The 27139-nt window shown below is 36.7% G+C and overlaps 1 protein-coding gene across 2 annotated transcripts; it reads left to right on the top strand.

Moving 5' to 3' along the window:
* ATF2 (activating transcription factor 2) lies at window positions 1-27139 on the top strand. Of its 2 annotated transcripts, XM_010154053.1 has the most exons (11): window positions 1-75; window positions 721-790; window positions 2831-2927; window positions 4617-4735; window positions 6095-6223; window positions 8492-8670; window positions 8992-9106; window positions 9285-9371; window positions 18719-18868; window positions 20999-21205; window positions 26749-27139. In XM_010154053.1, the coding sequence occupies exons 2-11, from the start codon at window positions 743-745 to the stop codon at window positions 26860-26862; spliced, it is 1245 nt and encodes a 414-aa protein (XP_010152355.1). In that variant the 5' UTR covers window positions 1-75; window positions 721-742; the 3' UTR covers window positions 26863-27139. The 2 variants fall into 2 exon arrangements, with proteins under 2 accessions (XP_010152355.1, XP_010152356.1); XM_010154054.1 differs by lacking the exons at window positions 1-75; window positions 2831-2927 and having other exon boundaries at window positions 766-790.

The following is a 27139-nucleotide window of genomic DNA, read 5'->3' as shown; positions in this document are numbered from 1 at the left end:
TTACAGTTCATTGCCATGAAAAGGAGGATATGATAGTCTGCCCTATGAAACAGGTTTATGTGTGAAATCTGGCAGGTATGTGTATCCGTATGTGTGGTGAGAATGCAAACCAGTACAAAATATAATTAATATCTATTCTTTCTTTCTTAAATATTTTTTTAGCTTCTTGGTAAGTTAGTTGTATAGCTGAAACATTACTGAAGTACATATTTTTGTAACTACATTTGTAATCGTTTACATTAAAGATAAGTTAGCAGGTAGCACTTTAAGATGAGCTTTAAAGATTATGAAGACTAAGGAATCAACCACTTTTACTCACCTGTTGCACTGTATCCTTGACTACTTGTATTGTTTGCTTTGTTTGTTTGTTTGTTTTAATAGTGGGAATTGGACCATTGTTAAAATGTATTTTTACTTCAGTAACAAGTTGTCTTAGTATGTTTTCAGATAGTTCTTGCAGATCAGTCATGTTAGGTACCAATACTTGCCTGTCTGATGGAGATGTGTGTTGAAACGTAGTGTGTCTCGGTGGGGTTTTGTGTAGCTTCCTGACAGAGCTTGGAATCTAGACTCTACTTGAATCCTGGGTATTCAGATTCTTAGTGTAGCCAAAAGGCAGAAATTCTTGCTCACGGAATATTAAAATATCCCGTGGATGTTGATGTATTGATAATTTGTTGCGAGAGTTGTAAAAGCTGTTCTATTCTCATTTTACTACAGGTAGCACAACGACCTGTGGAATATGAGTGATGACAAACCCTTTTTATGCACTGCCCCTGGATGTGGCCAGGTAATGGTCTTATTAACACTGGTCAAATAAAAGTAAAATATATTTCTAGGGATTGAAGAAAAGGGGGTTTATGATAATTGGTAGAAAGTGTCTGTTCTGCTGAAAAGCAGGTGACAGCAAGAATTTCTAGCTTTTTTTCTGTTTCTCTAGAAAATGCTATCGATAGAATAAAAAACCACTACCCTTTCTGAGCTGAAAACAATTTTATTTGTTAGCACTGCTTTATTTGCTTTCATTAAAAAGTTCAAGAAACATGTTAATTTGTGTCAATTTCCGTGTTAGTGGGGAGCTCATTGTGAAGCTTGATTGTCACTAATCTTCACAGCTATGGTGACTGCAAATATTTAATGTCATAATTTTTATTGATGTATATTTTTGTATATAGGAAGATGCTAACAGTATGCATGCTGCAAAATGTATTTCAACTCCTATTGTAGTTTTAATGTATTCTATTAAATAGTACTAGTAGATACAGAGCTGAATGTGAGCAGAAAAGTATTGAGTGTTTTAGCAGATGGTTGCTTAAAAGGAAGATGTCTCAACACTTTAATTTAGAAACCTGAAAATAAATGAGTTTGCATTATCTCTGCATGAGATGGACATCCCTGCATCCTTTATATAGAATTAATTTCTTAAGCTGAATTTTTTCATTATATTGGTGCACTTGGATTTATTTGGACTTTGAGTTCAAGATATTTTCATTCTTATTCTGAAAACTTGGGGGGTTTTATGATGAATGGCAATATTAATGTTATATTAATGGAACCTTCTATATATAAGGTGGGAAAGGACCAAGTTTTCTTATTATGTCTAATATGTTCAGAGACAGCAAAAGTAACAGAAGACAACTGCCTTCTCCTAAGCAACATGTTTGTCCCCATCCTATTTGAATCTTGTTTTGATGTAAGCTCTGCCAGAAGTGTTTTGGCAACTAAATCTCATAGAAAATGCATCACGGGGCTACAGCAATCCTTGATTCCAGTGAAGGAGAAGAGAGAAGTTTGTATCTCTGAAAATGGGCAAGGCTTCTCCAGATGCCAGATCATTCTCTAGAATAGAGAGGGAGTCAGGGTCCGGAGATCCTATTCTGTCTGAAGGAGCCTGTCCATCACAGTTAGGACAGAAGGGTGTACTTCAGCCTCTTCGAAACTTTAGCGTTCTAGCACACTGGCTTATGCTGTACTTTTAGAAATAAGGCACAGGAGCTGTGGATAGCTGGGCATTTGGAACTCTTAGCAACAGAGTTCCAGCAGAAAAAGTGCCCAGCCCATATCTTGGGAAACATTTTCTTAGATTATCTCAATTGAAACACTGGCTTTACCCACAATTACACATGCATAGTGAATTTCAAGTTAGTAGGAAGAAGAATCTATTTTACAGCACTTAGTTTGTCTGCTTACTGCTTTTTTTATGGGAACATAATCTAAATTTTGGGGAAAGTATGCACAAAACTGTCATACTGCCAAAAACTTGGGAGATTTTTAAAATGCTGATAAGTTTAGTTAATTCTTCGCAGCTTTTAGTTGCCTGGCATTTTTCCAGTGTTTCCCATTCTATCTGCCTCTGGTCAGGGGCAGGAGCTATACTTCATTTTATTTTCATGCTGTTAAGTACAGTGAAGTCTGTGTGTGTGATTACAGATCAGTTCTCATTATTGTGATAATATGCACAATACAGAAATCAGTTAGTGGTAATCAATTACTGAACATTGTCAAGATCCATTGATATAGCAAATGGCTGTTTGTTAATAGTTGATGAAGTCTGCAGCACTCTGAAATTTTGTCTTGGACTTTTGATGAATGCAGGTGCTTACACTGCTCCTTCCCTGATACCAACACCGTTTAGTTACTGTGAACATCGTCTGAATTTTACAGTATTTCTGCTTGGTTCTGTCGACAAGGAACAAGATATATCTGCTTGAGAGGATTGTCTGTTAATGTAATAACGACAGTTTTTGCTGTAAAAATTACTTTCTGTAGAATTGCATTTACTTTGTTCACACTCAAAATTACAACTGTTTCTTAAAACTTTCTGCTGCAGCGTTTTACCAATGAGGATCATTTGGCTGTCCATAAACATAAACATGAGATGACACTGAAATTTGGTCCGGCTCGTAATGATAGTGTCATTGTGGCTGGTTAGTATATACTTTTATGACTAGTTTATTCACTTGTCTGCTGGAATGGGGCATACATTTTATGTATTTTCTGTACATTATGCATAGACAATGTTAAGAGAATATGAAACATCTTCACTGTAGCAGTCTGCAGTGTGTGCTTAGACAGTGTTTTCATACATAATTAGCTTTTGTCAGAATTTGAAGCCTGTGTTATTCTCCATAAGCATCTTTGATTTGAATCTGATATATAATTAAATATTTTTTCAATTATTGGTACTTTAATAATTGATTAAATTATGTAGTAAGCATTCAGTAAGAACACACACTAACAAAGAGTATGCCTAACAGGATCTCTAACTTGATTAAACTAAAGTTTTTATTATTCATTGATACTACTTGTCTTTTAAATTTTAAAATATGTAGTGCTTTTTACATACTGTGGTTACGTTAGAAGAATGAGTCAGTAATTATTAGTCTTTAAATGGGATAGCAGAAGAAAGATAAAAATTTTTTTGTTTTAATTTTGGCTTAAATTCAAAATACTTTTACTGTATTTCTACTTCTGAATTCATGGTATACCCTTGGTCAGTTGTAACTAATTTTTTGTTTGTCCAGGATCAGAATCACTGTTGGTGATTACATTATAAATTTTGAAGCTCTTGGATGAAGATAGCACATGCCAATTATTCTATAGTTATAGTCAGACAGGGTTTTTTTCAGCCTAAATGAACTTCACAAAAGCTTTCAGACATTTTCCGTGGTGTTTCCCCCCCTCCATAAGTGGCTAATTTGTTAGGATGAGCAGACCAAAAAAAATGTTACTCTTAAACCAGCGGTTACACATTTTAAAATTCTGAATGTGATCCTTGGCAACTGTGCCATGAGAAAGGGGACCTGTCAAATAATAACTAACCAGGTGTCTGAGAAGGAAACCATGGCAGTGTCTGTCTCTTTGCAGCCACATTCCAGTGTATGAACTGTTGGTCGTAAATGCCAGCTTATGTTAGTAAAGTGCACGTAATACCACTTTGCAGTATTTTAAAGGCAAGGAACTTTGTGGGAAATGTGGTTAATTTCAACATGATAATAATAGTGAAATCGGGGGAATTTACACAGTACCAAAAACTTTATAGAAAGACTTTTTTGAAACTGCTTCATGCATTATCACCCAGTTACCAGAAGTGTTACGATTCCAGCTTGAGTCAGTACAACCTTGTGTACAATATCACACTTCCTTTTGGAAGTTCCACGCACTGGAAAGTAACCACTGTTGTTTTCACAATATGAGAAGAAAGCAGCAAACTGTCCATGAGCTGTGCACTTCTCTCTCTCTCTTTTTTTCAATTAAAGCCTTCATCTAGGCCTTAACTTTGTTTGAAAATAGAGCCTGCTTGCTCACTGGAGTGCTCTGGTCTGCTAGATCAGGCACAGCTGAGAACAGCTCCCTCTGGTTTCTGGCCACAGAAGAAAAGCTTCGCTGCCCCGCAACGCCGTAAGGGTCTTATGGTTTGCAGCCTTCCCTTGCCAGCCTCCAGCAGATGGAGTGTGCCTAGTGCTGCGCCTCCCTGCGCGGTGGAAGGGAGCCTGCCCGCGAGGCCTCGGGTTCTCCCTCGGTTTGCTTTTATTCTGAAAAATACTGACCACAAGTACGTTCATAATTACTATTTTAAAAATAAAATTGTGGTGTTTTTATATACTTCATTTCAGATCAGACACCAACACCAACTCGATTCTTGAAGAACTGTGAAGAAGTGGGCTTATTCAATGAATTAGCAAGTCCTTTTGAAAATGAGTTTAAAAAAGCTTCTGAAGATGACATTAAGAAAGTATGTTGAAAACCTTTTTCTTCTCAGAGCTTCTACTTTTTGCATATTAGAAAGTACATTTTAAAAAGTGACCTATGAATTTTTATATACTACCTTTAAACTATACCAATTATCATTTGCCAGCTGCTTACGTATGTTTTATGGAGAGAATACAAATCTAAGATCACTCCTCTGAAGATTAGTTTACCTGATTAATTTTCCATAGTGTGGACAATGGGACACGTTAACTTTGTCTTAATTTTTTCAAGTATTTAGTCTGTATCTGTTGAAGTTAATCATTAGCTTTGATTGAAATTTCATTAGGCCCTGAATAAGCAAAAAGGAAAGAGTTTTGCAGGAAGAAAAACACTTGCAAGAAACCCATGTTAAAAGAATAGTATGTGAACACTTTTACAATACCAATGTTATTCTGAGGATCAGTAGAGTTAAATACTAAATTTAAAGAAGTGTTAGTAATTTGGTTATAATTATATTCACAATGTCTTGAAATGGCTTTTGCCTAGAAATTACTGATCACTACCTAAACATCTACATTTTTTAATGTACAGATTGAATTAATATGAGAAAAATTTGGACTGTATCTGTTTAGCAACTTCATGTTTTCATGATGAACTTCCCATACATTTAAATGTGGTTTCTTCTTTTTATTTTAGTACTTCCCAGTCATAACTGTTAGGGGTTCAAACAAATAAGCACTTCTGCAAATGAAAAATTTTGTTCAATATCCCCTTTGAATAAGTTTTCCTTTGGCTGATTAACTGGTTAACTTCCATAGACAATGATCAAAATATATTTTTATACTCAAATGTAAAGATTTAACACAAACTTAATTTCTTTATGGCATTTCAGATGTCCTAGCGGGTTTTGTATGTGTAGGAATATAAAACTTCCTTTTTCAATAATTATTTGCTGCACCAAGTTTGAAATTGTCCACAGTAGCTTTCTTAATTTTTGTGTTAGGATTTTATGCTTTGTGGCATGTGATACAATACTTTATAGAAAGAGAATGCCTTCTTTAACTGTAATGTTTTATGTAGCACTAAGTATAGCACAGCCCTCCCTCAGCTATAATTTTCTTGTGATTCTTGGGAAAGGAAAACTTTAGGAATGTATTTCATTCTCAAGAGGAAAATGCTTAGTCTGTCATAGTATTGAAAGACAAAGTGTTACTGAAGATAGGTGTTCAGGCACATGCTGGAAAAATAGCCTTGAGTGGTAATGCATCTGCATCAAGATCTACCAAACGTCAGCACCTCCCTGTTGTTAGAGGACTGATATTTCTCTTTGGTTGTTCACGTTTTGTTGCGTATTTTAGTTTTTAAGAGATTGAGTAATTTTGTTTTATGCTGGTGCTCTTAGATGCCTCTAGATCTGTCTCCTCTTGCAACACCAATTATAAGAAATAAAATTGAAGAACCTTCCGTTGTAGAGACAACTCATCAAGATAGTCCTTTACCTCATCCCGAGTCTACTACCAATGATGAAAAGGTCAGAGCCCTTCTTTTTTCTTTTTGAAATTCATTTTTCAAATTTTCTGATGGTCTGTAAGTTTATTGTACGTGATGATAGCTGCTACTTAGCTGGTTGAATGGAAAAGTGTTTTCATTTGCCATATTCCTGTCGATATGTGTTCAGTTCTAAAGTTAGCTTTGCTCACAGTAATTATTTCTCTCCCGCACTGGTCTTCCAGTAATGCTAGAAAGGAAATAAAATTTAATATTCATGCTGTGTTAGAAAAGGCTAAAGAGAGCTTCGCAGGTAAACAGAGCTTTGCAAGTTGCTTAGTTGTTGTCAGATAGCTAATTGCTTAATTATTGTAAAACCAGTTGCTTTCTTACAGTAATATTGATTTACTGTATTAGTTCTGGCCACCTACAATTCTGTAGAAAGAATTCTGTGTATTCATTGATAGCATTAGGAAGTTACTGCATTATATTTGCTTTTAGATACAGGATACTTGCAAATATGCATCTCTGAAAACAGTTCTTAAATAAAGTAACTGTCCTCTTCCATAAAATATTTTCCAATTCAGTGGGTTTTAGTTTCAAGAATAAAAGGGTTGGGGAGGTCCTTTCAATAAGTCTAATACCTTTGATTAGGCTTAAATTTCTTTCTTGTAAAAGTGAGATCACTTTGGCTTAATCTCATGACTGCAGATTCATTTCTATTTTTCTTGGGTTTTAGCAGAATATATTTACAAACTATTTTATTTCAGACAAAATTTATACTTCATTAGTGCAATGCTTTGACTGATTAGTATCTTCTATCAGACTAGTTTTGTTTTCAGGTGGTAATAATGCCAGTTTCCTTTGGATCCACACCCCTTGTATCTGAAGCTGAGGTTATTGCCACGTTGTTACAGTTACACGCAGGTGCATTTTTCAGGGTAGCATACCACGAGTTAGTGTAACAAGTAGAGGAAGCTGAAACCACTTTGTTTTCATCTGTATAAACACACCTGTCAGTAAATGTGTTACTCTCTTAATAGTTGGGGATTGTTTATGGTGTTTCAAACAAACCACAAATGCTGTGAATGGTGTACATGTGAGGTTGTACTGACATGCCAGTGACTTCTGGGTGAGGGGGGTGTTCAGAAAGTGTTGGTGGTCAGGTTGAATGGGGCTCTGAGCAGCCTGATCTTGTGAAGTGTGTCCCTGCCCATGGCAGAAAGGCTGAAGTAGATGATCTTGACAGGTCGCTTCAAACCCAAACTACTCTGTGGTTCTGTGGAAGCCCTTCAAGGGGTCTGTCCATTCTTGTATCAAGTGTGTGTATAATTCTGTAGTCTTTGCTTGCATATAGCAGCTGCTGTGGGTTTGGATGCTGTCTGAACTATACAGCATATTCATGGTAGCGTGTGTGCCCACGCTAATGGCCACGTACAGCTTCCTCTGGTGTTCTGAGCTTATAATAGTTGCGAGTTCAACAGGGATGACTGAGTACAGTCTTATGTATCATCAACTGCAGTAACTACTGTTAAAAGAATAACTTGGAAAAATCCTGCCTGAAGGTAAATCTGAGGTCTGACAATATCAAGGCCTTCCTGAGAAGTAACACGTTGGTTACAATAAGGTTTTCAGAAACGGCAAACGCAGATACTGCGTTCTAGTTGATAACGTACTTTGCCTCATTGCTAAGCTAAGAACTATAGTCAATTCTGTTTACTGTTTACTTGCAACTAAGGAAATTTAATTTCTTTGCTCAGGACACATGTATTTTGCAGAACTATGAATGCAATGCTCCAAGTGCTTCTAACTTAGTAGCACTCTAGTTAAGAGAAGTGTGTGGGTAAGGGATGAAGGCTCAAAAAATACTTTCTTTTTTCTTTATACTGAACTATAAAACTCTCGTGTCTCTTGTTTAAATCCGGAACACTGGGCTGAAACTGAACTGTGCATAAGGACACCAGAAACTTTCCTTATTCAGAGTGTGGGTACACATGACTGTCAGTGTCGTGGGTTTCTTGGCAAAAATTTTTAATACATGATAAAAACTGAATTATAAGTAATAATAGCCTTAGCATAAATTGAGCCAGGGTTTGTCATAAAACTAAAATCACTGTCATTGGAACAATTTCACTTTGATGGTTTAAATGATTCATCCAAAGAGATTTTTTTTTAATGTTGTAGAACTGATTCTACTTGCGTAATGTTATAGAAATTCTGATTTGTTCTATCAAACTGTGTTCATTTAACAGTTTGGATTAATGGTCTATCACTGTATTTTACAAACTGATTAGTCTTTCTTTTTCCTCAGGAAGTGTCACTGCAGCAGACTGCACAGCCTACATCAACAATAGTTCGTCCAGCATCACTACAGGTTCCTAATGTGCTACTTACGAGTTCGGACTCGAGTGTTATTATTCAGCAGGCAATACCATCACCAACGTCTAGTACTGTTATTACCCAGGCTCCATCCTCTAACAGACCAATAGTGTAAGTTTCATAGATCTTAGTAAATATTTTCTTACAGAATTGGAAAATACTTTGTCTTGTTTACTCTAAGTTATTTTTCTGCAGTTAATGTACACATCTGGGATGCTTTGGTGTAATATGGTGCTTTACTACATATGAGCCCTACAACTTTCACTACATGTGAAATATAATTCCATGTTCTCCACATCACTAAGGTCATATTTTTATCTCCAAATAAATATTACATTGCAACTGTAAACAAACAAACCAATTTAAAATAATGTGTAAACTTGTTCTCTTCTCTGGATAAGTTTTCTTTTATATAGTTCATTCCTTTTTCAGTCCAGTTCCAGGTCCTTTTCCTCTGCTGTTACATCTTCCTAATGGACAAACCATGCCTGTTGCTATTCCTGCATCTATCACAAATTCTAATGTGCATGTCCCTGCCGCAGTTCCAGTAAGTAAGCATGATGCTATATTAATTTGAAAGTGGAGCAGATTTGCATAAGTGCAGCATAGAACTTAGTTTTAAGCAGCTTGATAGCTGTTTTGGCTTCAGAGGTTAGTGCTGTCGTATGCTCTCTATTATGATAACATACTCAGGTTTTCTTCATTTTTATACTTTATCTGGTCAGCTTGTTAGACCTGTCACCATGGTGCCTAGTATCCCAGGAATCCCAGGGCCTTCCTCCCCACAGCCAGTGCAGTCTGAGGCTAAATTGGTAAGTGAAAAACTCCATTATTCCTCAAGAAGAATAACTTGAGAAATTAATTAAATTCTATTGCTTTTTAAAACAGCTCTAGTTTTCCTTTGTTAGTCTAAATTCTGCAAGTACAAATTAAGTAAAAACAGAAAATTAACAGCTGCATTTATTTAAGTTATTTCAAATTCCAGCCTATGTTAGTTCTGTTGTTAATGGTCATTTTGATCTTATTTTCAATCATTCTTTTAAATGAACTAGATTTTTAACTAAACTTTTTGCTCCTTGTATGTGATGACAGGAAATGTTAGTTGGAAGAAAGACAAGATTAGTAGCCTGTTAATGGTGAACATCACCTTCAGAGAAGCAGAATATGCTTTCTCCCAAAGAATACAATTTTTCTTAAACTAGGAAAAGAAAAAGGCATTTTATCAATATTTTCAGGATCTCAACTGATTACAGTCCATTTGGTGAGAGTTTTGTGATTAGATGTGTATTACTGACATAGGATGTTGTTTTCTGTGACAGTTGTTTCTGTTGTGTTGAGGCAGGTTTGGGGATTATTTGGGAAAATCATGAGTAAAATAAGCAGAAGAAAGTGGTGGTTTCGTTTTTTTTCTCTAATACTAGCAATCCAATTGTGGTAGTTTTAAATAAATCAATTTCTAGAAAAATTTTCTGCAGTATTAGGTAGTTGCTTCTGTGCTGTCTTGTTTGTTCCAACTGTTCTAGAGCAATAGAAAATCTATTATTAAACAGTAATTATCCCATTTATACATTTACAAGATGCTTCTGTCAACAGTATCTGTCTTGTGAAGTAGCATTCCTCTTCTGACACTTAGTGCTAAAAAAGAATCGGGAACACCTCCTAGATAAAGTACATTTTTGTACATCAATACGGATAAGTGGGAGGATACCTGTAACACCCTTGGATAACTCATTTCTCTCAGCCTAAACCTGTGGACTTTATTTCCTTATCCATCTTCTCTCCTCAAATCACAATATGAGCAACAGTGAGTCTAGAAACAGTAATTATTCTGCTGTCTGGATTGATGGGATTTCAGCATAGTGGGTGTGCTGGACCACATTCGCCAAGTGCCGAAACTATTGCAGAGAACTGGTCACCAGTGCGCTGACTTTCCCAGTGCTCCCAGGTCTTCCTTCCATTTTCCTCCTCTGTTGAACACAACTTGTTTAAAATAGCGTAGGGAGGGACAGAAAGGAAGGACGCCCGTTTCTGTGCATCCTTGTCCCCCTAGGAATGGGAAAAGGAATCTTTTAATACCTGAGGAAATAACTAAATGTAGTCAGCTCTGATGGAATTAATTTTTCTGAAATCTAGGAGAGAAGAATGTCAGAAAGCAGGAGATGAGGGTTTAAGCGTATTGGTGAATGATGTGCTCTTACGAAGCCTTAAAGGAGGGAAGGAAATACATGCATGCGGTGAAAACTTTGATCTCATTTTGGAAGAAGCAATCACTCAGATGCAAAGAAAAACAAAGATCATTAGACTTAAAATTTAACAGTCTCATTAGTCTTCTCGTTAGAATTTAGCTAATATATGCACTTCTGATTATCTTTTTTTAAATGAGATTGTAAAAAGGGAATTTGCAGTGTTTCTTTTCCTTTGTTGTCTCATAATATAAAGCATGAGCAGAATTCAAGAATATGAGAATTATGTATATTTCGTATGCTCGTTTACTTTTATGTAATGCCTATTCACAAAACTAAAACACTGAATTTCTTCCCACTCTTAAAGTAAAATCAGTTTAATGGGAAATTTCATGTTTATATAGAAAAGCTTCCAACAGGAAGACTAACTCACTGTGCCATGTGATGCATTGTTGGCAGATACGTGATGGTTTATTAGCTGTAAAGTTCCATTTAATTTTAAAAATTTAAGTCTTTGTGATGCCAAATCCTTTTTAGCTTGAAAATAATTTTGCTTAATACATACTAAATTCTGCAAAGGTATGATAATCAGGTTTATTTTTTACTTTTGTTCCTGGTTAAGCTAACGGGAGACTTAATAATTAGATTTACAGACCCTTGCTTGTTTTTTTATGTCATTAATAGTTCACGTTTAAAGTTGAAATGTAAGCTATTATAGAGAACAGTAACGTTTTCTGACGAAACAGCGTGTTTCGTCACAGTGTTTTTCATCTGTTAAGTGTACTGCAATTTGTGGATTTATTGGTATGTTTAAATTAGCAGAACACTGGGAACACTGTGTGTCCTTTTGCCTGCCATAGCCACATTCTGCTTACCGTTGGGGTGAAGTCTGTTCAGCTAGTATTCTTAGTGATTTTTGGACAGAAAACTGAATGAAGGGATGAAGCTGTGATGTTCCCTTCTCAACAGTCAAGGTCCATGAGGCAGCAATTTTGTAGATATGTAGAATTTTCTTGACTGTTTTATCTTTTTGTTATTTATTATTTGGAGAATTTGTTGCTGTTCTTTATAAACAGATGTTGCAGTCTCATGGATTTTTTTTTTTCATATTGCATTATAAAATGTAGAAATGGAATATGTGGCAAATATAAAAACATGCTTGAATGTTTCCTAACATCACAGCTATTCTCCAGATATTAAAGCAAGTTTGGTAGTATATGGGATGCAGAATTGGGAAAGTTAGCGTGTGTTTTCTGTAACTCCAAAGGGTTTTGTCGTTTATGCTTTTGGCCACCATTGTTTGAATCTATCTCTTGTTCAAAAGCCATACTTTCCTGATAGGGTATTCTGCATTTTCTACTGTCATATGTGTGACAATACTATTCCAGGCACTCTTAATTGACACAGACCTGCCTATGTCAGAGACTGAGTAAAACTCTCCAACTGTTTGCAGTAACTTTGTCACTTTAAGATGCAGTATCCCTAAATTGCTGAGTTGCTACCAAATATAGTTCTGTCCTGTGCAGAAGGCGCAACTCCTTAAGTTTTGGGTTAAATACTCAGCACAAATCAAGGCAGGAACTAGGCACTTCCCTTCGTTAGTGCCTTTCTTTACAGAGGCTATTTCTGCAGTTCATTTCTTCCATGACATTTCAAAGAACTAACGTTTTAGAATTTTGTAATAAGAAAAGCACTCTCTGCTCTGATTTCATTCCTCATCTCAATCATTCATTTCTTACCTGTTTACAAAAGGCTGCTGTTGTGTAGATGTCCATTTTTTCAAAGTGAAGGTGATAAAAATCAAATTAGGAAATAATGGCAATATAATCTCTAATGCTGTGGAGTTCAGTCATTTAAATATGGATTTGGGGAACTTAATTTGTATATTTTCAGTAATGTGAAAACAACACACTTCTATTTCGATGAGTAAATGTTGTTTCCTTATGACTTCTGTATAATAGAGCATAGGTACATAGTGTCGTATATTTCCTTATATAAAATAATGAATGAACTTCAGTGAAACAAAGTGACATTTTGATTTCCAAAAGCTAAAGCTTAAAATAACTGGCAGAAGACATCTTTGGTAATGGGCATAGAATGCCTTCCTCTAGCACTTGAAATTTTTCTTCAGCTATCCTAGAAGTCTTGAAACCTTTTGAAGATAAGGGAACTAAAATACTAACTTTTTTTTTTCCACGACTATGGGTAGCTTTTGGAGACTTTTTTTTTTCAGTTTGTAAATGAGCTGTATTTGAAAGTGGGTTTAGACTAGTGTCCAAGCTTATTGCATAATAACCACAACTGTGCGTTTATTTCTATATTTGAGAAAGTTTTCAGCCGAAAGTGTCAAACTCCCTCAGCATGGCAGTTCTGTAACTCACGTGAAGCAAGCCACTGAGGTGTCACTTCTAGAACTCTTGTCACTTTTGCTGAAATGTGCTTTTCTCTGGTTGCCATTAAAGTTGCCTGACACTAAATGATCATGTGAATTCCACAGAGGGACAGTTGTGCGTGAGAACAGGCTCACCGAGTGAAATAGCAGATAGAAAAATACATACCAACTGCAAGGAATAATGAAAAAATGTTGCAGACAGAAAAAGAAAGAAAAACACAGAGTCCATGAGAGACAAAAATTTAAAACTTGGCGATGCAATGAGCCAAATCCTTATGACTGGTGACACTATTGCAAGAGGCTGTCAATTGAAGTAGCTGAAATTCAGTGGAAGAGTGGGTTAAGCACAATCATATATACCTGCTTCAGCATGGAAACAGATACAGTGCTATATGTGTTTCAGTGCTATGGGATAATTACGTGAAATTAGATTGCGTTTTAATTTTGTCCAATATTGAGGTTATTGTAGGCATAGCTCAGTTCACACCTGTGAAAAACACTGTTGCTATAGTTTTGAACATTATTGGATCCTTTTTCTCCTATTGCTTGTAGAACTGAAGTATGACTAGAGATTTGAACACAAGCTGCCTTTTACTCCTGTCCATTTGAAAATGTCCTTGTATCTTGTACTGAGAATGACCCTCAGTAGGAGCGAAAATGCATTTCAGATTTCTGTGCCACACTTAATATGAATTGTAAGTTTTTCTGACACGACTCCATATTTGCTGTTATGCTAAAGAAACTAACTTCCACATACTTAAGTAAAATCAGATTAATTAGTCAGTTTTGTGGTGTTTTAGGGAATAGATGCAATAGCTGTGTTTAAAAAAAAAAAAAAAAAAAAAAACCCACCCAAAAAAACCCACCAACCCCCCAAAAAAACCCAAACCCAGAAATAGTTCCTCACTAAGCTAAGGATGCATGGTTCTAAATATTATAGCACTGCTTCTGATCTCTCTGTGAGAAGATCTGTAATTATATGCTTTCTCTATATGAAATGTGAGTCATGAGCTACTCCTAGTTGTAAAACATCCTCTTTTTGAGTGCACACCTTGTGGATGGAAACTCAGTGTTCACATCCTTCTGCGTGGATTGCAGAATTTTTTGAAGGACTTAACATTCCACGCTAAAGCAATTTTTTCCTTCTGTCTCTTCCTTCCCATATAACACATTTTGTCACAGGCATTTTGCAGGCAGTGGGCAACCAGTAGGCTTTCTGCAGGAGGCTTCTTCCGAGAAGTGACAGAGGGCAGCTTGGCAACAGTTCAGAAACCGACATTAGCTTGCTGGAGCCCGGCATGGGACCTTGTGTTCAGCAGAATTCTTCTGACCTGTCTTTCTGCATGCTGAGCTAATCAGCAAACACCTAATGAGCCTACTCTAAAGAAACAGACCCTCTCACAACCTACTTCATTTTCATATGTTCTCTGGGGGTGGAGAGACAAGACTTCATAAGGACTGATGATGCTGCAAAGACCACAATAATGATAATTAACTTGCTGAATTTAGAAGATTATGCTGTTAATTAGTTGCAAAATAAAGATAAGTAATAGAGCAGCAGATGGTAGGATAACACCCAGGAGAAGGAGGGTTATTACTCTGATGAGCTTTTGTGGCAGATATGAAATATGGATCTGAGTTTTTCACAAATTGTTTCTGGAGAATATTATCTTGTTTCTGTGAGCTCTTGATGGAATGATCTAGTCCTACCAAATTTTGACAGATGCAATGAGGATTTGTCTTCAAGGATATACATGAACAACAAAATCTTGCTAATAAAGACTTCAAAATCTATTAAGCTATCCAAAAATACCAATTTTCCTTTGCCTCTAATAACCAGATAAAATCAAACAAACCTTGGTTCTCATCAGGTTTCCACACATAGTACTTATATACATTTATTCTCATATTTGTTTCAAGATACTTTATTTTTAAAACTGAGATTTTCATTGTATTTGATGTAACTATCCTGCTACTCACAGGAAGCAGGACATACCTATTTTACTCCAGCATTACCTTCTAAAATATATAAACCTTTTAAATGCTTGAGCTGGATATCTCCATGTGAAAATCTGTGGGTATTCCTCATATTTTCACAATATTTCTGCATTTGTGGATAATTTTAATCTATTTGAATTTCAACTTTTAAACTCTAATATAAAACTAAAACCAGTTATTTGCTATTTCTGTTTCCATAGTACCTTATATTTAACAACGTAATTTTCAAAAGGAGATTGTTTACTTATAAATTTACAAGATTATAATGTTTGTTAGCATTGCAGTGGGGAAGGTTTGGTCCTTTAACTGTTTGCACGTTCATTGTGCCTGATGATAGATCTTTTATCATGTAGATAAATTGTGCCATTTCCTTCACTTTCTACTGCTATTTTCAAATTCAGTGTAAAATATACAAATTTAATAGCATGAACTTCCTTTTTTTTCAGGTTAACTTTGAAATATTTCTTTAAACAGAAATGCAGATGTAGAAAGAATGGAGCTAGACAGTAATAACAGGTACTTGCCTTATGTGCACGTTAGAAACCTGAAACAAACCCTAATTAGTTTTGTTTCATCTCCCCAGTCTTCTGAACTTGGGCTCCCTTTTACTAAGGAAATTGATGTGCCTGTGAAACTTCTTATTTAAGTCACTGCCTTTAAACAAGCACTACAAAGCGTTCCAGGAGTTCATAAACTTCATTGTTTTGGGGTATTTTTGTGGAGGATGCTTAGAGGAAGGTTTGCTCACGCAGTCACAATCGGCGAAGATCAGACACTCTGGGCACACACATACTACCTGTATAAACGTGTCTGCTCCACTGCTGTGAAAATCACGTTAGCTTGTTATCACTGAACTTACGTATTCAGACATTGAGTTGGATGAAATCATTTTTCCTCTCATGGCGGTGGAAGAGGAATATATATATATATATGGCAAGTCGGTATGTCTTGGTTGAGTAATTTTTGAGACAGTAATTTCTAAAAACCTAGTATGATGGCATGAAATAAGAGAGAGGATACCCTTTGAAACCTCAGCAGAAGTGAAAACATAAGCACTGTAACTCGTTTGCTACAACTAATTTGTTCTGTTACTGCTGTCTTGATTTTGACTGCTGAAAGTTTGCCATATTCTGCTAAACAGCAAGTTACAATACAAAAAAATACTTCTGAAGTAATTCAGATATGAATTGAAAATACATAGTGAAAAATCAGATGTTAGTAACTTATGGAAAGGATATTGGATAAAATCGTCACGTTAGCCTTAAATACTTGCTACTTTCTTTAAACAATAAAAATGTGATTTGGAAATGATGTGTTTCCCTGGTAGGTCTGGTGGTTGCTTACAAAAATTTACCATTTAATGACCAGGGTTAGTTAGAATTTTAAAGAGGGGTAGAGAAGAAACAAAAAATCATCTTAACCTTTCGATTGCTGTAATTATAGCTTAGAGTTTGGTTTCAGTAATTTTAGTCAGACAATTAGAACACATTTAGGCCTTTCTGTGCTTGTTTAGCTGGAAACAGGGACCGACTTTTTTTGTGAGCTTGTTTTTCCAAGGTGAATTACGAAGATACAAGTTGATTCTAGAGTTTGGTTTAACACTGTAAAGCAAGCGTTAGAGCAACTGCCTGAGGATTTAGGATTTTAAGTGTATGTATACGAGCAATTATGGGTATGTTATCCTAAAGTTCTGCTCTAATGCTTGCAGCTATCACGACTTTTTGTTGTTAGGGCTGAGCACTGGGGCAAGTGCTGTAGATTTGTTTTGTGTACTTTTCTGAAAGCATCTTCCTCATTCTGGGAAACTTTCAAAGTCGATACAAAAATGAGGTGGGGAACGGAATTTCATTCACACAGAATTTTCACATACACTTGAACCGTCCCTGTCTGGGGTAGTATTTGCTGTTAACTCAGTCTAGAGCAGTGAGGAGCCTGCTCCAGCATGGGCTTCCCATGGGGTCACAGCCTCCTTTGGGCATCCCCCTGCTCCAATGTGGGGTCCTGCCCGGGCTCCAGGTGAGTCTCTGCTCCACTGTTAGCTCCATGGCTGCAGGGGCACAGCCGGCCTCACCGTGGGCTGCCGGGGAATCTCTGCTCTGGCACCTGGGGCACCTCCTCCTCTCCTTCTCTACTGACCTGGGGGTCTGCAGAGTTCTGTCTCTCCACTGAAATTTCTCTTCCCACCCTCTTAAATATATTATCCTAGAGGCGCTACCACTGTTGCTGGTGGCAACTCCATCTTGGAGCTGGCTGGCATTGTCTTTGTCAGGTTTAGGGGAAGCTTCTAGCAGCTTCTCACAGAAGCTACCCCTGTAACCTGCCTGCTACCAAAACTTTACCGTGTAAATGCAATGCATGCAGTCACTACAGAAGAGACTTACTCTGTCCAAATATTCCATAAGAAGTCAGCAGAGGAATGCTGAAGTTTCTTGGATCTTTCTGTAGTTCTCAAATGGGAATGGTTGGGTGTTACAGCCAGATATATGGATTTGATAATTGATATAAGTTGCCATATTACAGACCTGAAGGGTTTTGCAGTTCTGGCTGGGGTAATCTGCAGTCTGTTTTTCTAATTGTAAAATAGGATCCAGGAAGCCTATCATCATGCAAGGTAGGAGAAAGCTGTCCCTATATTCCATTGACTTAATTATTGAGAGACATTAGATACTGCAATTTACAGAAAATATCTGCATGCATAGGTGCAAAGTCATCTACTTATTTTGAGCTGGCCAAATGCGGCCTACCTCCAGCATTTTTAAGACATTCTATTAATATTAGTACTTTGGCAATATTTTGTTCGTATTTCAAAATATGATGGTACAGGTTATCAGAGTTTTCATAAAATGTTATTTATGAGGGCATTAATCTTTCCTTAACCTTGTATTAGATTCTTTAAAAACCCAGTGGTCAGTAGAAAACCACTTTTTAATGCCATTTGTCTAGTGAGGTAAATTCTGAAGTAACACAGAAAATTTCATGATAAATTAGACAATATACATTGAATTTTGTGCATTACTGAGATGTTTCAGCAAAGACCTTGGCTTTTATACAGTAATTATTCAGAGGATTGTAGAGGTGAGTATTTACAAAGATCATGAAAAAGTGCGGTTATAACAAACTACTCAAAAATGGATAGAGAACACCAGATTTTTTTAAAATGGAAAGAAGTTTGTGTTTTGGGGTTTTTATATTTTCCTTCGTGTGTTTGGGTGGTTTTTTTTTTTCCTTTCTAATCTTTGCCTTTTGTAATACCAGCCTCAACAACTCTGTGTTCATGGCCTTCCAGTTATCTTTTCATGGGCACAGTTCATCTTGAAGGAAGCTTTCTGTTTACCTCTCCATACAGCTTACCATCCTTCTCTTTGAGATCCTATGTGAAGCCTCAGTGCTATTGTCATGCTTGCAAGAAATAGTCAGCTATTAGTAGGTATATGTCTAGATAGATGCCTCTGGAAAGAAACAACTGTTGTAGAGTTGGAGCGCCTGTTTCCAAAATAGACTAATTACTAGCATAAATGATTGATGAACTCCTCAGGTAAGCATAATAGAATATTTCCTTTTTTCTTTTTTTTTCCCCTGCTTGCAGAGATTGAAAGCAGCGTTGACCCAGCAGCACCCTCAGGTAACAAATGGAGATACTGCCAAGGGACATCCAAGTGGGTTGGCTAGGACTCAGTCAGAGGAACCACGACCACAGTCGCTACAACAACCTGCAACTTCAACAACTGAAACACCGGTATGTTAACAGAGTGGACATGTGCTGCCTGTCACCTACACTGTTATGCAAAAAAATAATTTTTCTTTACTCTTGATTTGTAAAACAGAGGTTAACCTGAGCTACAGACTCCTTGGAGTCTGTGTTTATAGTTCTTGCATATTCTTAAATGCTTCTAAAATGTATTATCCAAGACGATTTTAAAATAGGTATTACCTGTATGCTCAAATCTAGAACTGAGTCCACCTCATTACTGGAGTGCATTAACGGGAAGTTTTGTGGTGACTGAAAATTGTACAGCTGGTTAGTATATATTTGGAAAAAGAAAAATAGTTGCTTTTATTATTTATCTACGTTGCATGTTTAATATTTTAGATCATAAGCACTTATGAATTTTCACTGCATCAGGTATTATACTTAACATTAATTGCTTGAAGGATCTCTACTGGGCTGCCACAAGAAGAGTTTCAGCTGTGTGATTTGAGGTGCTGAGAGATATGGTTTAGTGGCGGACAGATACGGTTGGACTGGATGATCTCTAAGGTCTTTTCCAACCCAGTGATTCTATGATTAAGTGTAATCCCAAGTACTGACAGTGGGCCTCTAAGTTTTGGAATGGTGTGCTGTCCCTTTGGGATGATAGGTGACAACAGGGCAATAAAGGACAAGAACTCTCGAGTCAGACTGGGAGTTTTGCTGGAGTAGAGAGATACATCTATAGGTGAATCCTGGAGGATTGCTGCTGTTCTATTTAAGAAAAAAAAAAAAAAACAAACCCCAAGTTGTTGGAATGTTTTCAGAATGCTTTTAAAAATCTCTAACAGTATTTTCAGCATTCATAGCATTTTTATTAAAGCTACATACTTGGCCCAGAACCAGAAGGACCTGCATCTGCAGTGAAAGGACTCAGATTCTTCGACTGGCCAGTGAAATCAAATAACATATCAAAACAACTGTTTTGAGCAAAGAGAGGAAAATAAGTTACCCGCTGTAAAATGATCATCTTAAGGCTGCTGTTCTCCTGTACTACCTTAAGTTTTTTGAAAGTATATTTTCATACTACCACATGGCAGAATTTTCAAGATGAAAATCTTGCTGTTTGGTTATTTTGTGGTTACTTTATAATAAGATTAAAAATAAAAGCAAATGTTTAATTCCTAAAAGTCTGATTTGAGTTCCCAGGTTGTTTATTATTAGCTCTCTAGAATTTATGCCAAATCAATATGCTATCTGATACATGTTTGCAGTTTTTAATTTAAGACTAAAACATTCTTACTGTGCTAGACTGAATGTGCAGGTGCACCTGTAAATGTCATCTAGTCAGTTACATTCTGTATGTCCCATCACTTGGAAGGATTTTAAGATCCATTATGATGTTACCATAATTCATTAGATGCTTGCCTGGGTGCTGTATACTGCTATGGGAGAGGTGTGATGTATAATTTAAATTACTGAAATATTCTGATTCTGTCACAGGCTGTGGGTGGATATAACGGGAGTTGGTATGCAGTGGTGGGGAACACACCAGCAAGTAGGAAATTGCTGTCTGGAGATCGTGGGATCAATGAGTATCAACATTGACAGCATTTGTCAAATGGCTTCTGTATATTGGGCATAAACAATTGTGTAGTATTTCAGTTGTGACTAGGTTTCTGGGAAAGGTCAAAAGTAGAAAGCTTATTTCCTGCTAAATTTAACTTTTAAAAGCTGTTTTGGGTAAAAGAGCTTATTAAAGCTTACCTTTTGGAAGTACTTGTGTCATCTGAATCGGTAAAAGAACACCTGAGAGTCCATCTAAATAAGTATTGCTTCCAGACTTTATTCCGATGCCAGATGTAAATGTCATAAATTTAACTCTTTGATGTGAGTGACTTCTTCTAGTGCAATTTTAAGCAAAAGCCAGAGCCGTGATTAAAATGTTACATTAACACGTAACGCGGTAAGGAGGGCAAATGCGGTAAAAGTTTTTAAAACGTAGCTGTGGAGTTAAATGACATAGCTTTCCACAGAAGAAATGTGTATAACCTGAATGTATTTCAGAAATGTTCTGAATGCTCAAGATGTGACATGTATTTATGTTAGTGCTGTAGCTTAAGTCATGAATCTTATTAGACTGATAACTTCTTTAATAGTTTGTACTCTTTTCTTCAGGCATCACCAGCTCAGCCTACGCCACAAACACCAAATACAGGTGGTCGGCGAAGAAGAGCTGCCAATGAAGACCCTGACGAGAAAAGAAGAAAGTTCCTGGAGCGAAACCGAGCTGCTGCTTCCAGGTGCCGACAGAAACGGAAAGTCTGGGTGCAGTCACTGGAGAAAAAAGCTGAGGACCTGAGCTCCCTAAATGGCCAGTTACAGGTATACTTTTTATATCAAGTGAAAATGCATAAGGTTTGTCGGTTCATAGACGGTGATCCTGGATCAATGGAACTTAAATTTTGCATGAAATCTGAAACAGAAATGGTTTTGTAACTAACTGGTGGTTCAGGTCAATTGAAAGTTCTGCATTAATTGCATATATCAGTAAAATGAGAATATGAGAACATACTCTGATTTCAAGATGTGTAAACTTTAGGATCATGCCCTGTTGTGCTTTATTCCGTTTTAAATAACTTTCAGACTGCGATACTAAACCAGGATGACAAGATGTGTTGGAGTAAAGGCTTATTAGCAAACTAATAGCCTTACCTTAATAACATCTTGCTCTTATTTTTTGTGTCACAGCCTGAGTTATTTAAATAAGATTTGGTTTGATTTCCTTTGGTTCATTTTAACTTCACTTTTTTTCCTTTAAAGTGAATGTAGTGCTCGTGAAAGGTGCCAGATTGACATCACTGGAAACTGAAGGCCTCTTTTGTCCACAGAACAGGTACAGCACAGGCAGTGGCAGTGCAAATTTTCACCACACTGCCCTCCCAGAGTGCTTAAATCTTATAGTGAGGGAAGTATATTGTAAGATGGTAGTCTGGTGTGTGCTGTCAGTCCCTTTTCCACCTCATCTGAGGTCGTCGGTTGTTGGAAATTTGTCATGCACACACACTTTTACCCCTGTAAAACAATCCATGACCCTTTTGTTTAAACTACTATTAAATGTTCAAGCATACTTTATTAATGTTTTCCAGCAGCACGTGAGAATTGGCACAAAGTATTGTATCAGAATAGAAAGTCTAGAAGTGTTTTTTTGAGAATTGCAGAAAGGAAAAAATGTCATTTCTTAAGTGAAGCATTTATTTAGAAGCTGCAATGGAAAGTGTTCTGATATTTTAAAGTTTTGCTTCTTGTTCCTTCATCATAGCTGTTCACTGAGTCAAATTTACAGATCTTTTCCATCCAATTAAAACTCCTTGTTCATGCTGTTTGATAAAGAAAATGTCACAGCTTGACGAACAGGAAAGTAGAGCATATTGAGATTACATTTAATCGTATAATCTAAATTACAGTGTATCAGTCATCTTCATGTTCATGTCTTCAAAAATACTCAGCATCCTAGACTGTAAAATGTAAGGAATTCCTACCTAAGCACACACCACGAAACCCTTTCCTGTGTTCCAAAAATCATGACACTGTGGACCAGCATTAGCTAGATTTCTTGCAAATATATAGTCTTCTCATACTTGCTCACAGGCTTTATACATGTTCCTTTAATGCAGTCACAGTCTCTGTGACTGTCACTGTAGATCCATTAATTACAAAATGGTTTGTAGCACTGTAGAAATGCAAAGAACAAAAAAATGTATGTTTCCATTTTCTTAGTCGAAGTAATTTTTGGTATTATGTGAAATGCCTTTGACTTATACATACCTATTTTTTTATAAGTGAAACCGACGTAAGTACCATATACAAAAGATACCCAGATTTCCAAGAGTTAACTCAGTAATAGTGAATTCAAGAAAAAAGAATTTTCTTACGGTCTGCCAAAAGCAAAACCATTGACTGTGAAGAACAGAATGGCTTGTAAAGAAAATTGAATGTCAGGGAAATAATTAAACTGCTCTTTATATGAAAACATTAATCAATCCTCTATTTCCATAATAACTCTTCACTTGACAGGCTAACACAGCTGATCAGCATAGTGGGCAGTAATGACCCATGATTACTTACTTTATATTTAATAGTGAATTTAATAAATTTGGAGTTTTGCCTTAGTACAGTTTTATAGACTTAGTGTTAGGGTTTAGTAGCTCATATTTAGTTTAATATCTAAATGACCTGCTCAGCTGAACTTTCCGAGATGTCACATTTCCAGAAGCAGGTTAACACCAAAACTACTACATTGCACTGCTTCACGTAACAATTCTGACTTCTTTCAATGCAGTTAGTAGCTTTCTTGTCTGTGTCAAAGCTCCTAATGTCAATGGCAAGGCTTTTAAGACTGGAACTCTTAACAGTACATACAGATGTTGAAGAGGTTTTCTTGGCTGATGTATATTTTGTTCTGTAGCTTTCAACTTCTTGTAAATTAAGTTCTGCCTACTTTCTTCATTTAAAGCATTATCTTATACTAGTAATATGTTGACTTGTTTGTTGATCTTGAATTTTGTATACCACGTTTTGTTGCCTCTGTGTCTTGCACAACCCTGCAGGGCATGGTATGCCATATATCGTGCTGAGGAAGTGTTGGCAGTATGCCCCCAGTGGCCACTCGATTGTATTGCAGGATCAGATGCCAAAGTTCATTATATGGTCTGTAGTCGGACCCTGTTGCTTTAATAATTTTAGAGGACAAAGTATTAGTAGAAGAATGGCCTGTCTTCTTCACGAGGTCATTGTAGGATTTAAAGTATCTGCAGTCGGTGGCAGTCTGCACTAATGCTGCAGAAGCTGCTTTAGGAAAACTAAATTGTGAAAGAAATGCCCATAAGTAGAGGTCCTTATCCATACAGGGGTATCTTGTTGAAGTTTCCAAAATGAAACAGGAAGAGTGGTGATTGACTCAGCTACAGACAATCCCCTATCCCCATAAGTCACATCTACATGTCTCTGACAATAGTTTTGGTAAATACTACCTCACAGATACTGTCCCACACCTTGCCGAGCAAGGATTCATCTGGTCCCGCTATTACGTGTGCCTTTTGGATCCAGGGAGGATCCAAACAGAAGACCGTATTGTACACTACGTGGTATAGCTTCATAAGAATACAGACAGCAAAGTGTCGTTTGAAAAGTGGAGTGCAAGTAAAAATAGATAAGCTTTCCTCCAGTAACCTGCTTTCTAGTGTTAGCACATTTTGAAACGTAGGAACCTATAAAAATTCTTCTAGACAGCAAGTGAGGTATATTTCATGCTTATTTAAAGAAACGTTGATGCCTACACTTTACTTGGTACCTTAGTAATGAGAAGGACCGTTCCAGTGAGAAAACTCCTTCATGCCAACAGTTGAAGTGTTTATTCTGTGTGTTTCTTCTTGTTAGCCTGTTTTCAATATTTGGAATAAGATGGAAAGATTGTCACATACATGGTAAGAAAGCTACAGTGTGTAGGAGCTGGTTCTAACAACTCCCCCCTTATTACCAGTCAGAAATGGTCCTTACTGGTGACATGTAAATGGCAGCCATGGACTGCTGCTCTGTGATGTTCCACGCACCATGTGCCCAGCGGACATGCTCTGTTCTACTTGCAAGAATGATCTGCATTCATATAGCACTGTTGGCAAACAGCGTTCATGTTATTACCTGTGCTAGCAAAGTATTCTATGAGAATACCTCAACCTTTTTAATATAGGAATGCTATTGCTTTTTTTTTTTTAAGTCTGCTTTAAGGTAAGAGGATATATTTGCTTCTTCTATTTCTGTTAGCAAAATTTGTCGTATTTATAACACAGCTGACATTGATCTGTAGAATGCCTTTCCAAAAATTTTCACAAACATCAGTTTTGCTTACACTGCTAAGCAGCAACTTCATACCTGCGTGCTGTTTGCGTATGAAAATCTCCCCTAAGATGTGGGAGATGAAGGTAGATTTCTGAAAACCTCTCCCCAGTTTGATCGCTTCCTTTGCCGGCGTTCCTTTAAACTGACAGAAGCACGTCCCATTCGTGGACATTGCTGCTCCTGTAGGTTATCAAGGACCAGCTCAAAGCTACAGGAGCGCTTTCTGGTTTTCCCCCAGCTGTGTCAGTTCTGTACAGCTGCCTGCTTGGCATCCACATTTGTGGCTCCTCAGTACATACCATGGTGAGCTGAGGAGACTGAGAGCTGGAGGCGGTAGCAGTGCGATTCCTTGACAGCCCAAGATCTCAGGGTGTGTAATGCCAGCTGGTAGAGAATTTTTGGAGGGTTCATTGGGGTTTTTTTATTACAACCTTTTTGGTTTTTGCTTGTTTGCAATCACATTTTTCTTTCATTAGAAATATCCATGAAGTTGGGTTTTGGCTTTATTTCAGTTCTTGGTTTTGCTTTAAGTTTCTAAAAGGGGTATTTGACACAATAAAATGATTTAATAGAAAAGTAGTCCTTAATAGTTTAAGAGGATTTTGCAACTATAAAGTCCTGAAATTTTTCTTTTAAATGGAGAGAGAGAGAGAGAGGAGAATATAGAGGAGCTTTTCTTTTAAAAATGTGGTATTTTAGTTACAATATTTATAAATTATGTTACTTAGTGTAATTAAACCTAATAAATTTTGTTCTTATAAATGGGTTTCCTTATTTTGGGATCCTTTTGGTTATAATCATCTCTTCTCTGACTTCATTGCCTTATTTCTAGCTTGCAGGAAACTAATTGACTTTCTTGTGGGTTTTTTCCACATAAATTTATTTGCAATCCAATTTCCCTGTGTTGACGCACGTGAGAGCAAGTTAAAGAAAAACCAAACATAGGTGTTTACCAAACAGTTATGTCATATGTGTGGCACATTATGCTAATGTGCCAAGGTTCTTCAGTTTAAGGAACTTCAAGTCTCAATGGAAAGGATTTGTATTTAAAAGGAATTGACCCTCAAAAAGCATCTCTTGTGGCAAGATACGGGTATCGCAAAGCATTACAGATAAGTTGATTCTGTAGTTACATAAACATTTTTCTCCTATTTTAAGTGAAAATGGGTCTATCAAAATGCCACCCCGTTCCTAATTTGGACTGTCACATGTCATGCACTTATGTAGTGCTTCTCATCTGTAGATATCAAACTGCTTTACAGGGAAGGTAAGTCTGTGTATTCCACTTTACAAATGGGGAAATTGAAACACAGAGTAGTAAGATGACCTTGCTCAAGGTCACACAGTAGTGGAGAGGCACAGCCGGGAAATGAACCCAGTCCCTAGATTCTGCAAGTGCTGTCTCCTAGATTACATAAGCTGACATTTCAGGATTTTGTCATTATTGCCATTTATTTCTTCATACAACATGTTTATGTGCAGTTGCCGAAGAGAAAATTAATATAGAAATCAACTGACCTCGACTGAATTATTTTCCATTTACGTGAGATTTTCAAAGTCCAAGTTCAAATATAGTCACCAAAAATCATTCTGCATTGGCTGGATTTTTTTTAACCTTTTTCTTAATGTTGGCTGTGGCATCTGTTAAAATGTGGGTAGCTAAATGTAGGCTTCCTCTGATTGGGATTGGTCACGAAACCTTGCAGAAGAGCCTTACAGTGGCTGGATCATGTGAATGAGACTACATATAGACTCTCTATCTGCAAACTGAAAATTGTATGTTGTGTTTTCCAAAAAACCATTTCCTAGTTTAAGAAAATTATAAAATAAACTTAGCCAAATTTCAGCTAATATTTAAGTATTCTGAGACAAAATAAACTTACACATTTTTGCCATGTATACAAAATGGAAACTTCTTGTATTTGATCTACCTCTAAAGGAACAACTGAAAATCCTGTAAAACTTAATACTTACCTTCAAAATGTGTGTAGTTTGAGCCTGGTAAAGTACATAACTTTCTTCTCCTTTAGAATGAAGTCACCCTGCTGAGAAATGAAGTGGCACAGCTGAAACAGCTTCTTCTGGCTCATAAAGATTGCCCTGTAACCGCCATGCAGAAGAAATCTGGCTATCATAGTGAGTAATGTTCCATTACCTATAGCCTTAGGCTGCATCAGTGAAATACTGCCAAAGTGAACTGAATGAACATTAAAATTGAGGAGTGCAGTTCTAGTATTACATTAAAGATTTTTTAAAAAATTTCGAAGGTTGTTGTAAGACAAGAATGAATGTGATATTTAGAAATATATTTTTAAGCCCTTTCAGTTAAATGTTGCATAACGTTGAAGGTTTTATGTTGGTTTAATAAATGCATATGATAATTAGCATTTAAGGACTATCAGTTACTACACCTGCTTTGGA

Source organism: Eurypyga helias, unplaced genomic scaffold (genome assembly GCF_000690775.1).
Source record: "Eurypyga helias isolate BGI_N326 unplaced genomic scaffold, ASM69077v1 scaffold22156, whole genome shotgun sequence".
NCBI classification, from domain to species: Eukaryota; Metazoa; Chordata; class Aves; order Eurypygiformes; family Eurypygidae; genus Eurypyga; species Eurypyga helias.
The sequence above is the reverse complement of the archived record's forward strand: the minus strand, read 5'-3'. Positions and strand labels throughout refer to the sequence as shown.

Coding starts and splice junctions, on each gene's coding strand:
- ATF2 (XM_010154053.1), top strand. CDS start 743: ATGAGTGATGACAAACCCTTTTTATGCACTGCCCCTGGATGTGGCCAG. Junction 2,928..4,616: donor TGATAGTGTCATTGTGGCTG/GTTAGTATATAC, acceptor ACTTCATTTCAG/ATCAGACACCAACACCAACT. Junction 6,224..8,491: donor CTACTACCAATGATGAAAAG/GTCAGAGCCCTT, acceptor CTTTTTCCTCAG/GAAGTGTCACTGCAGCAGAC.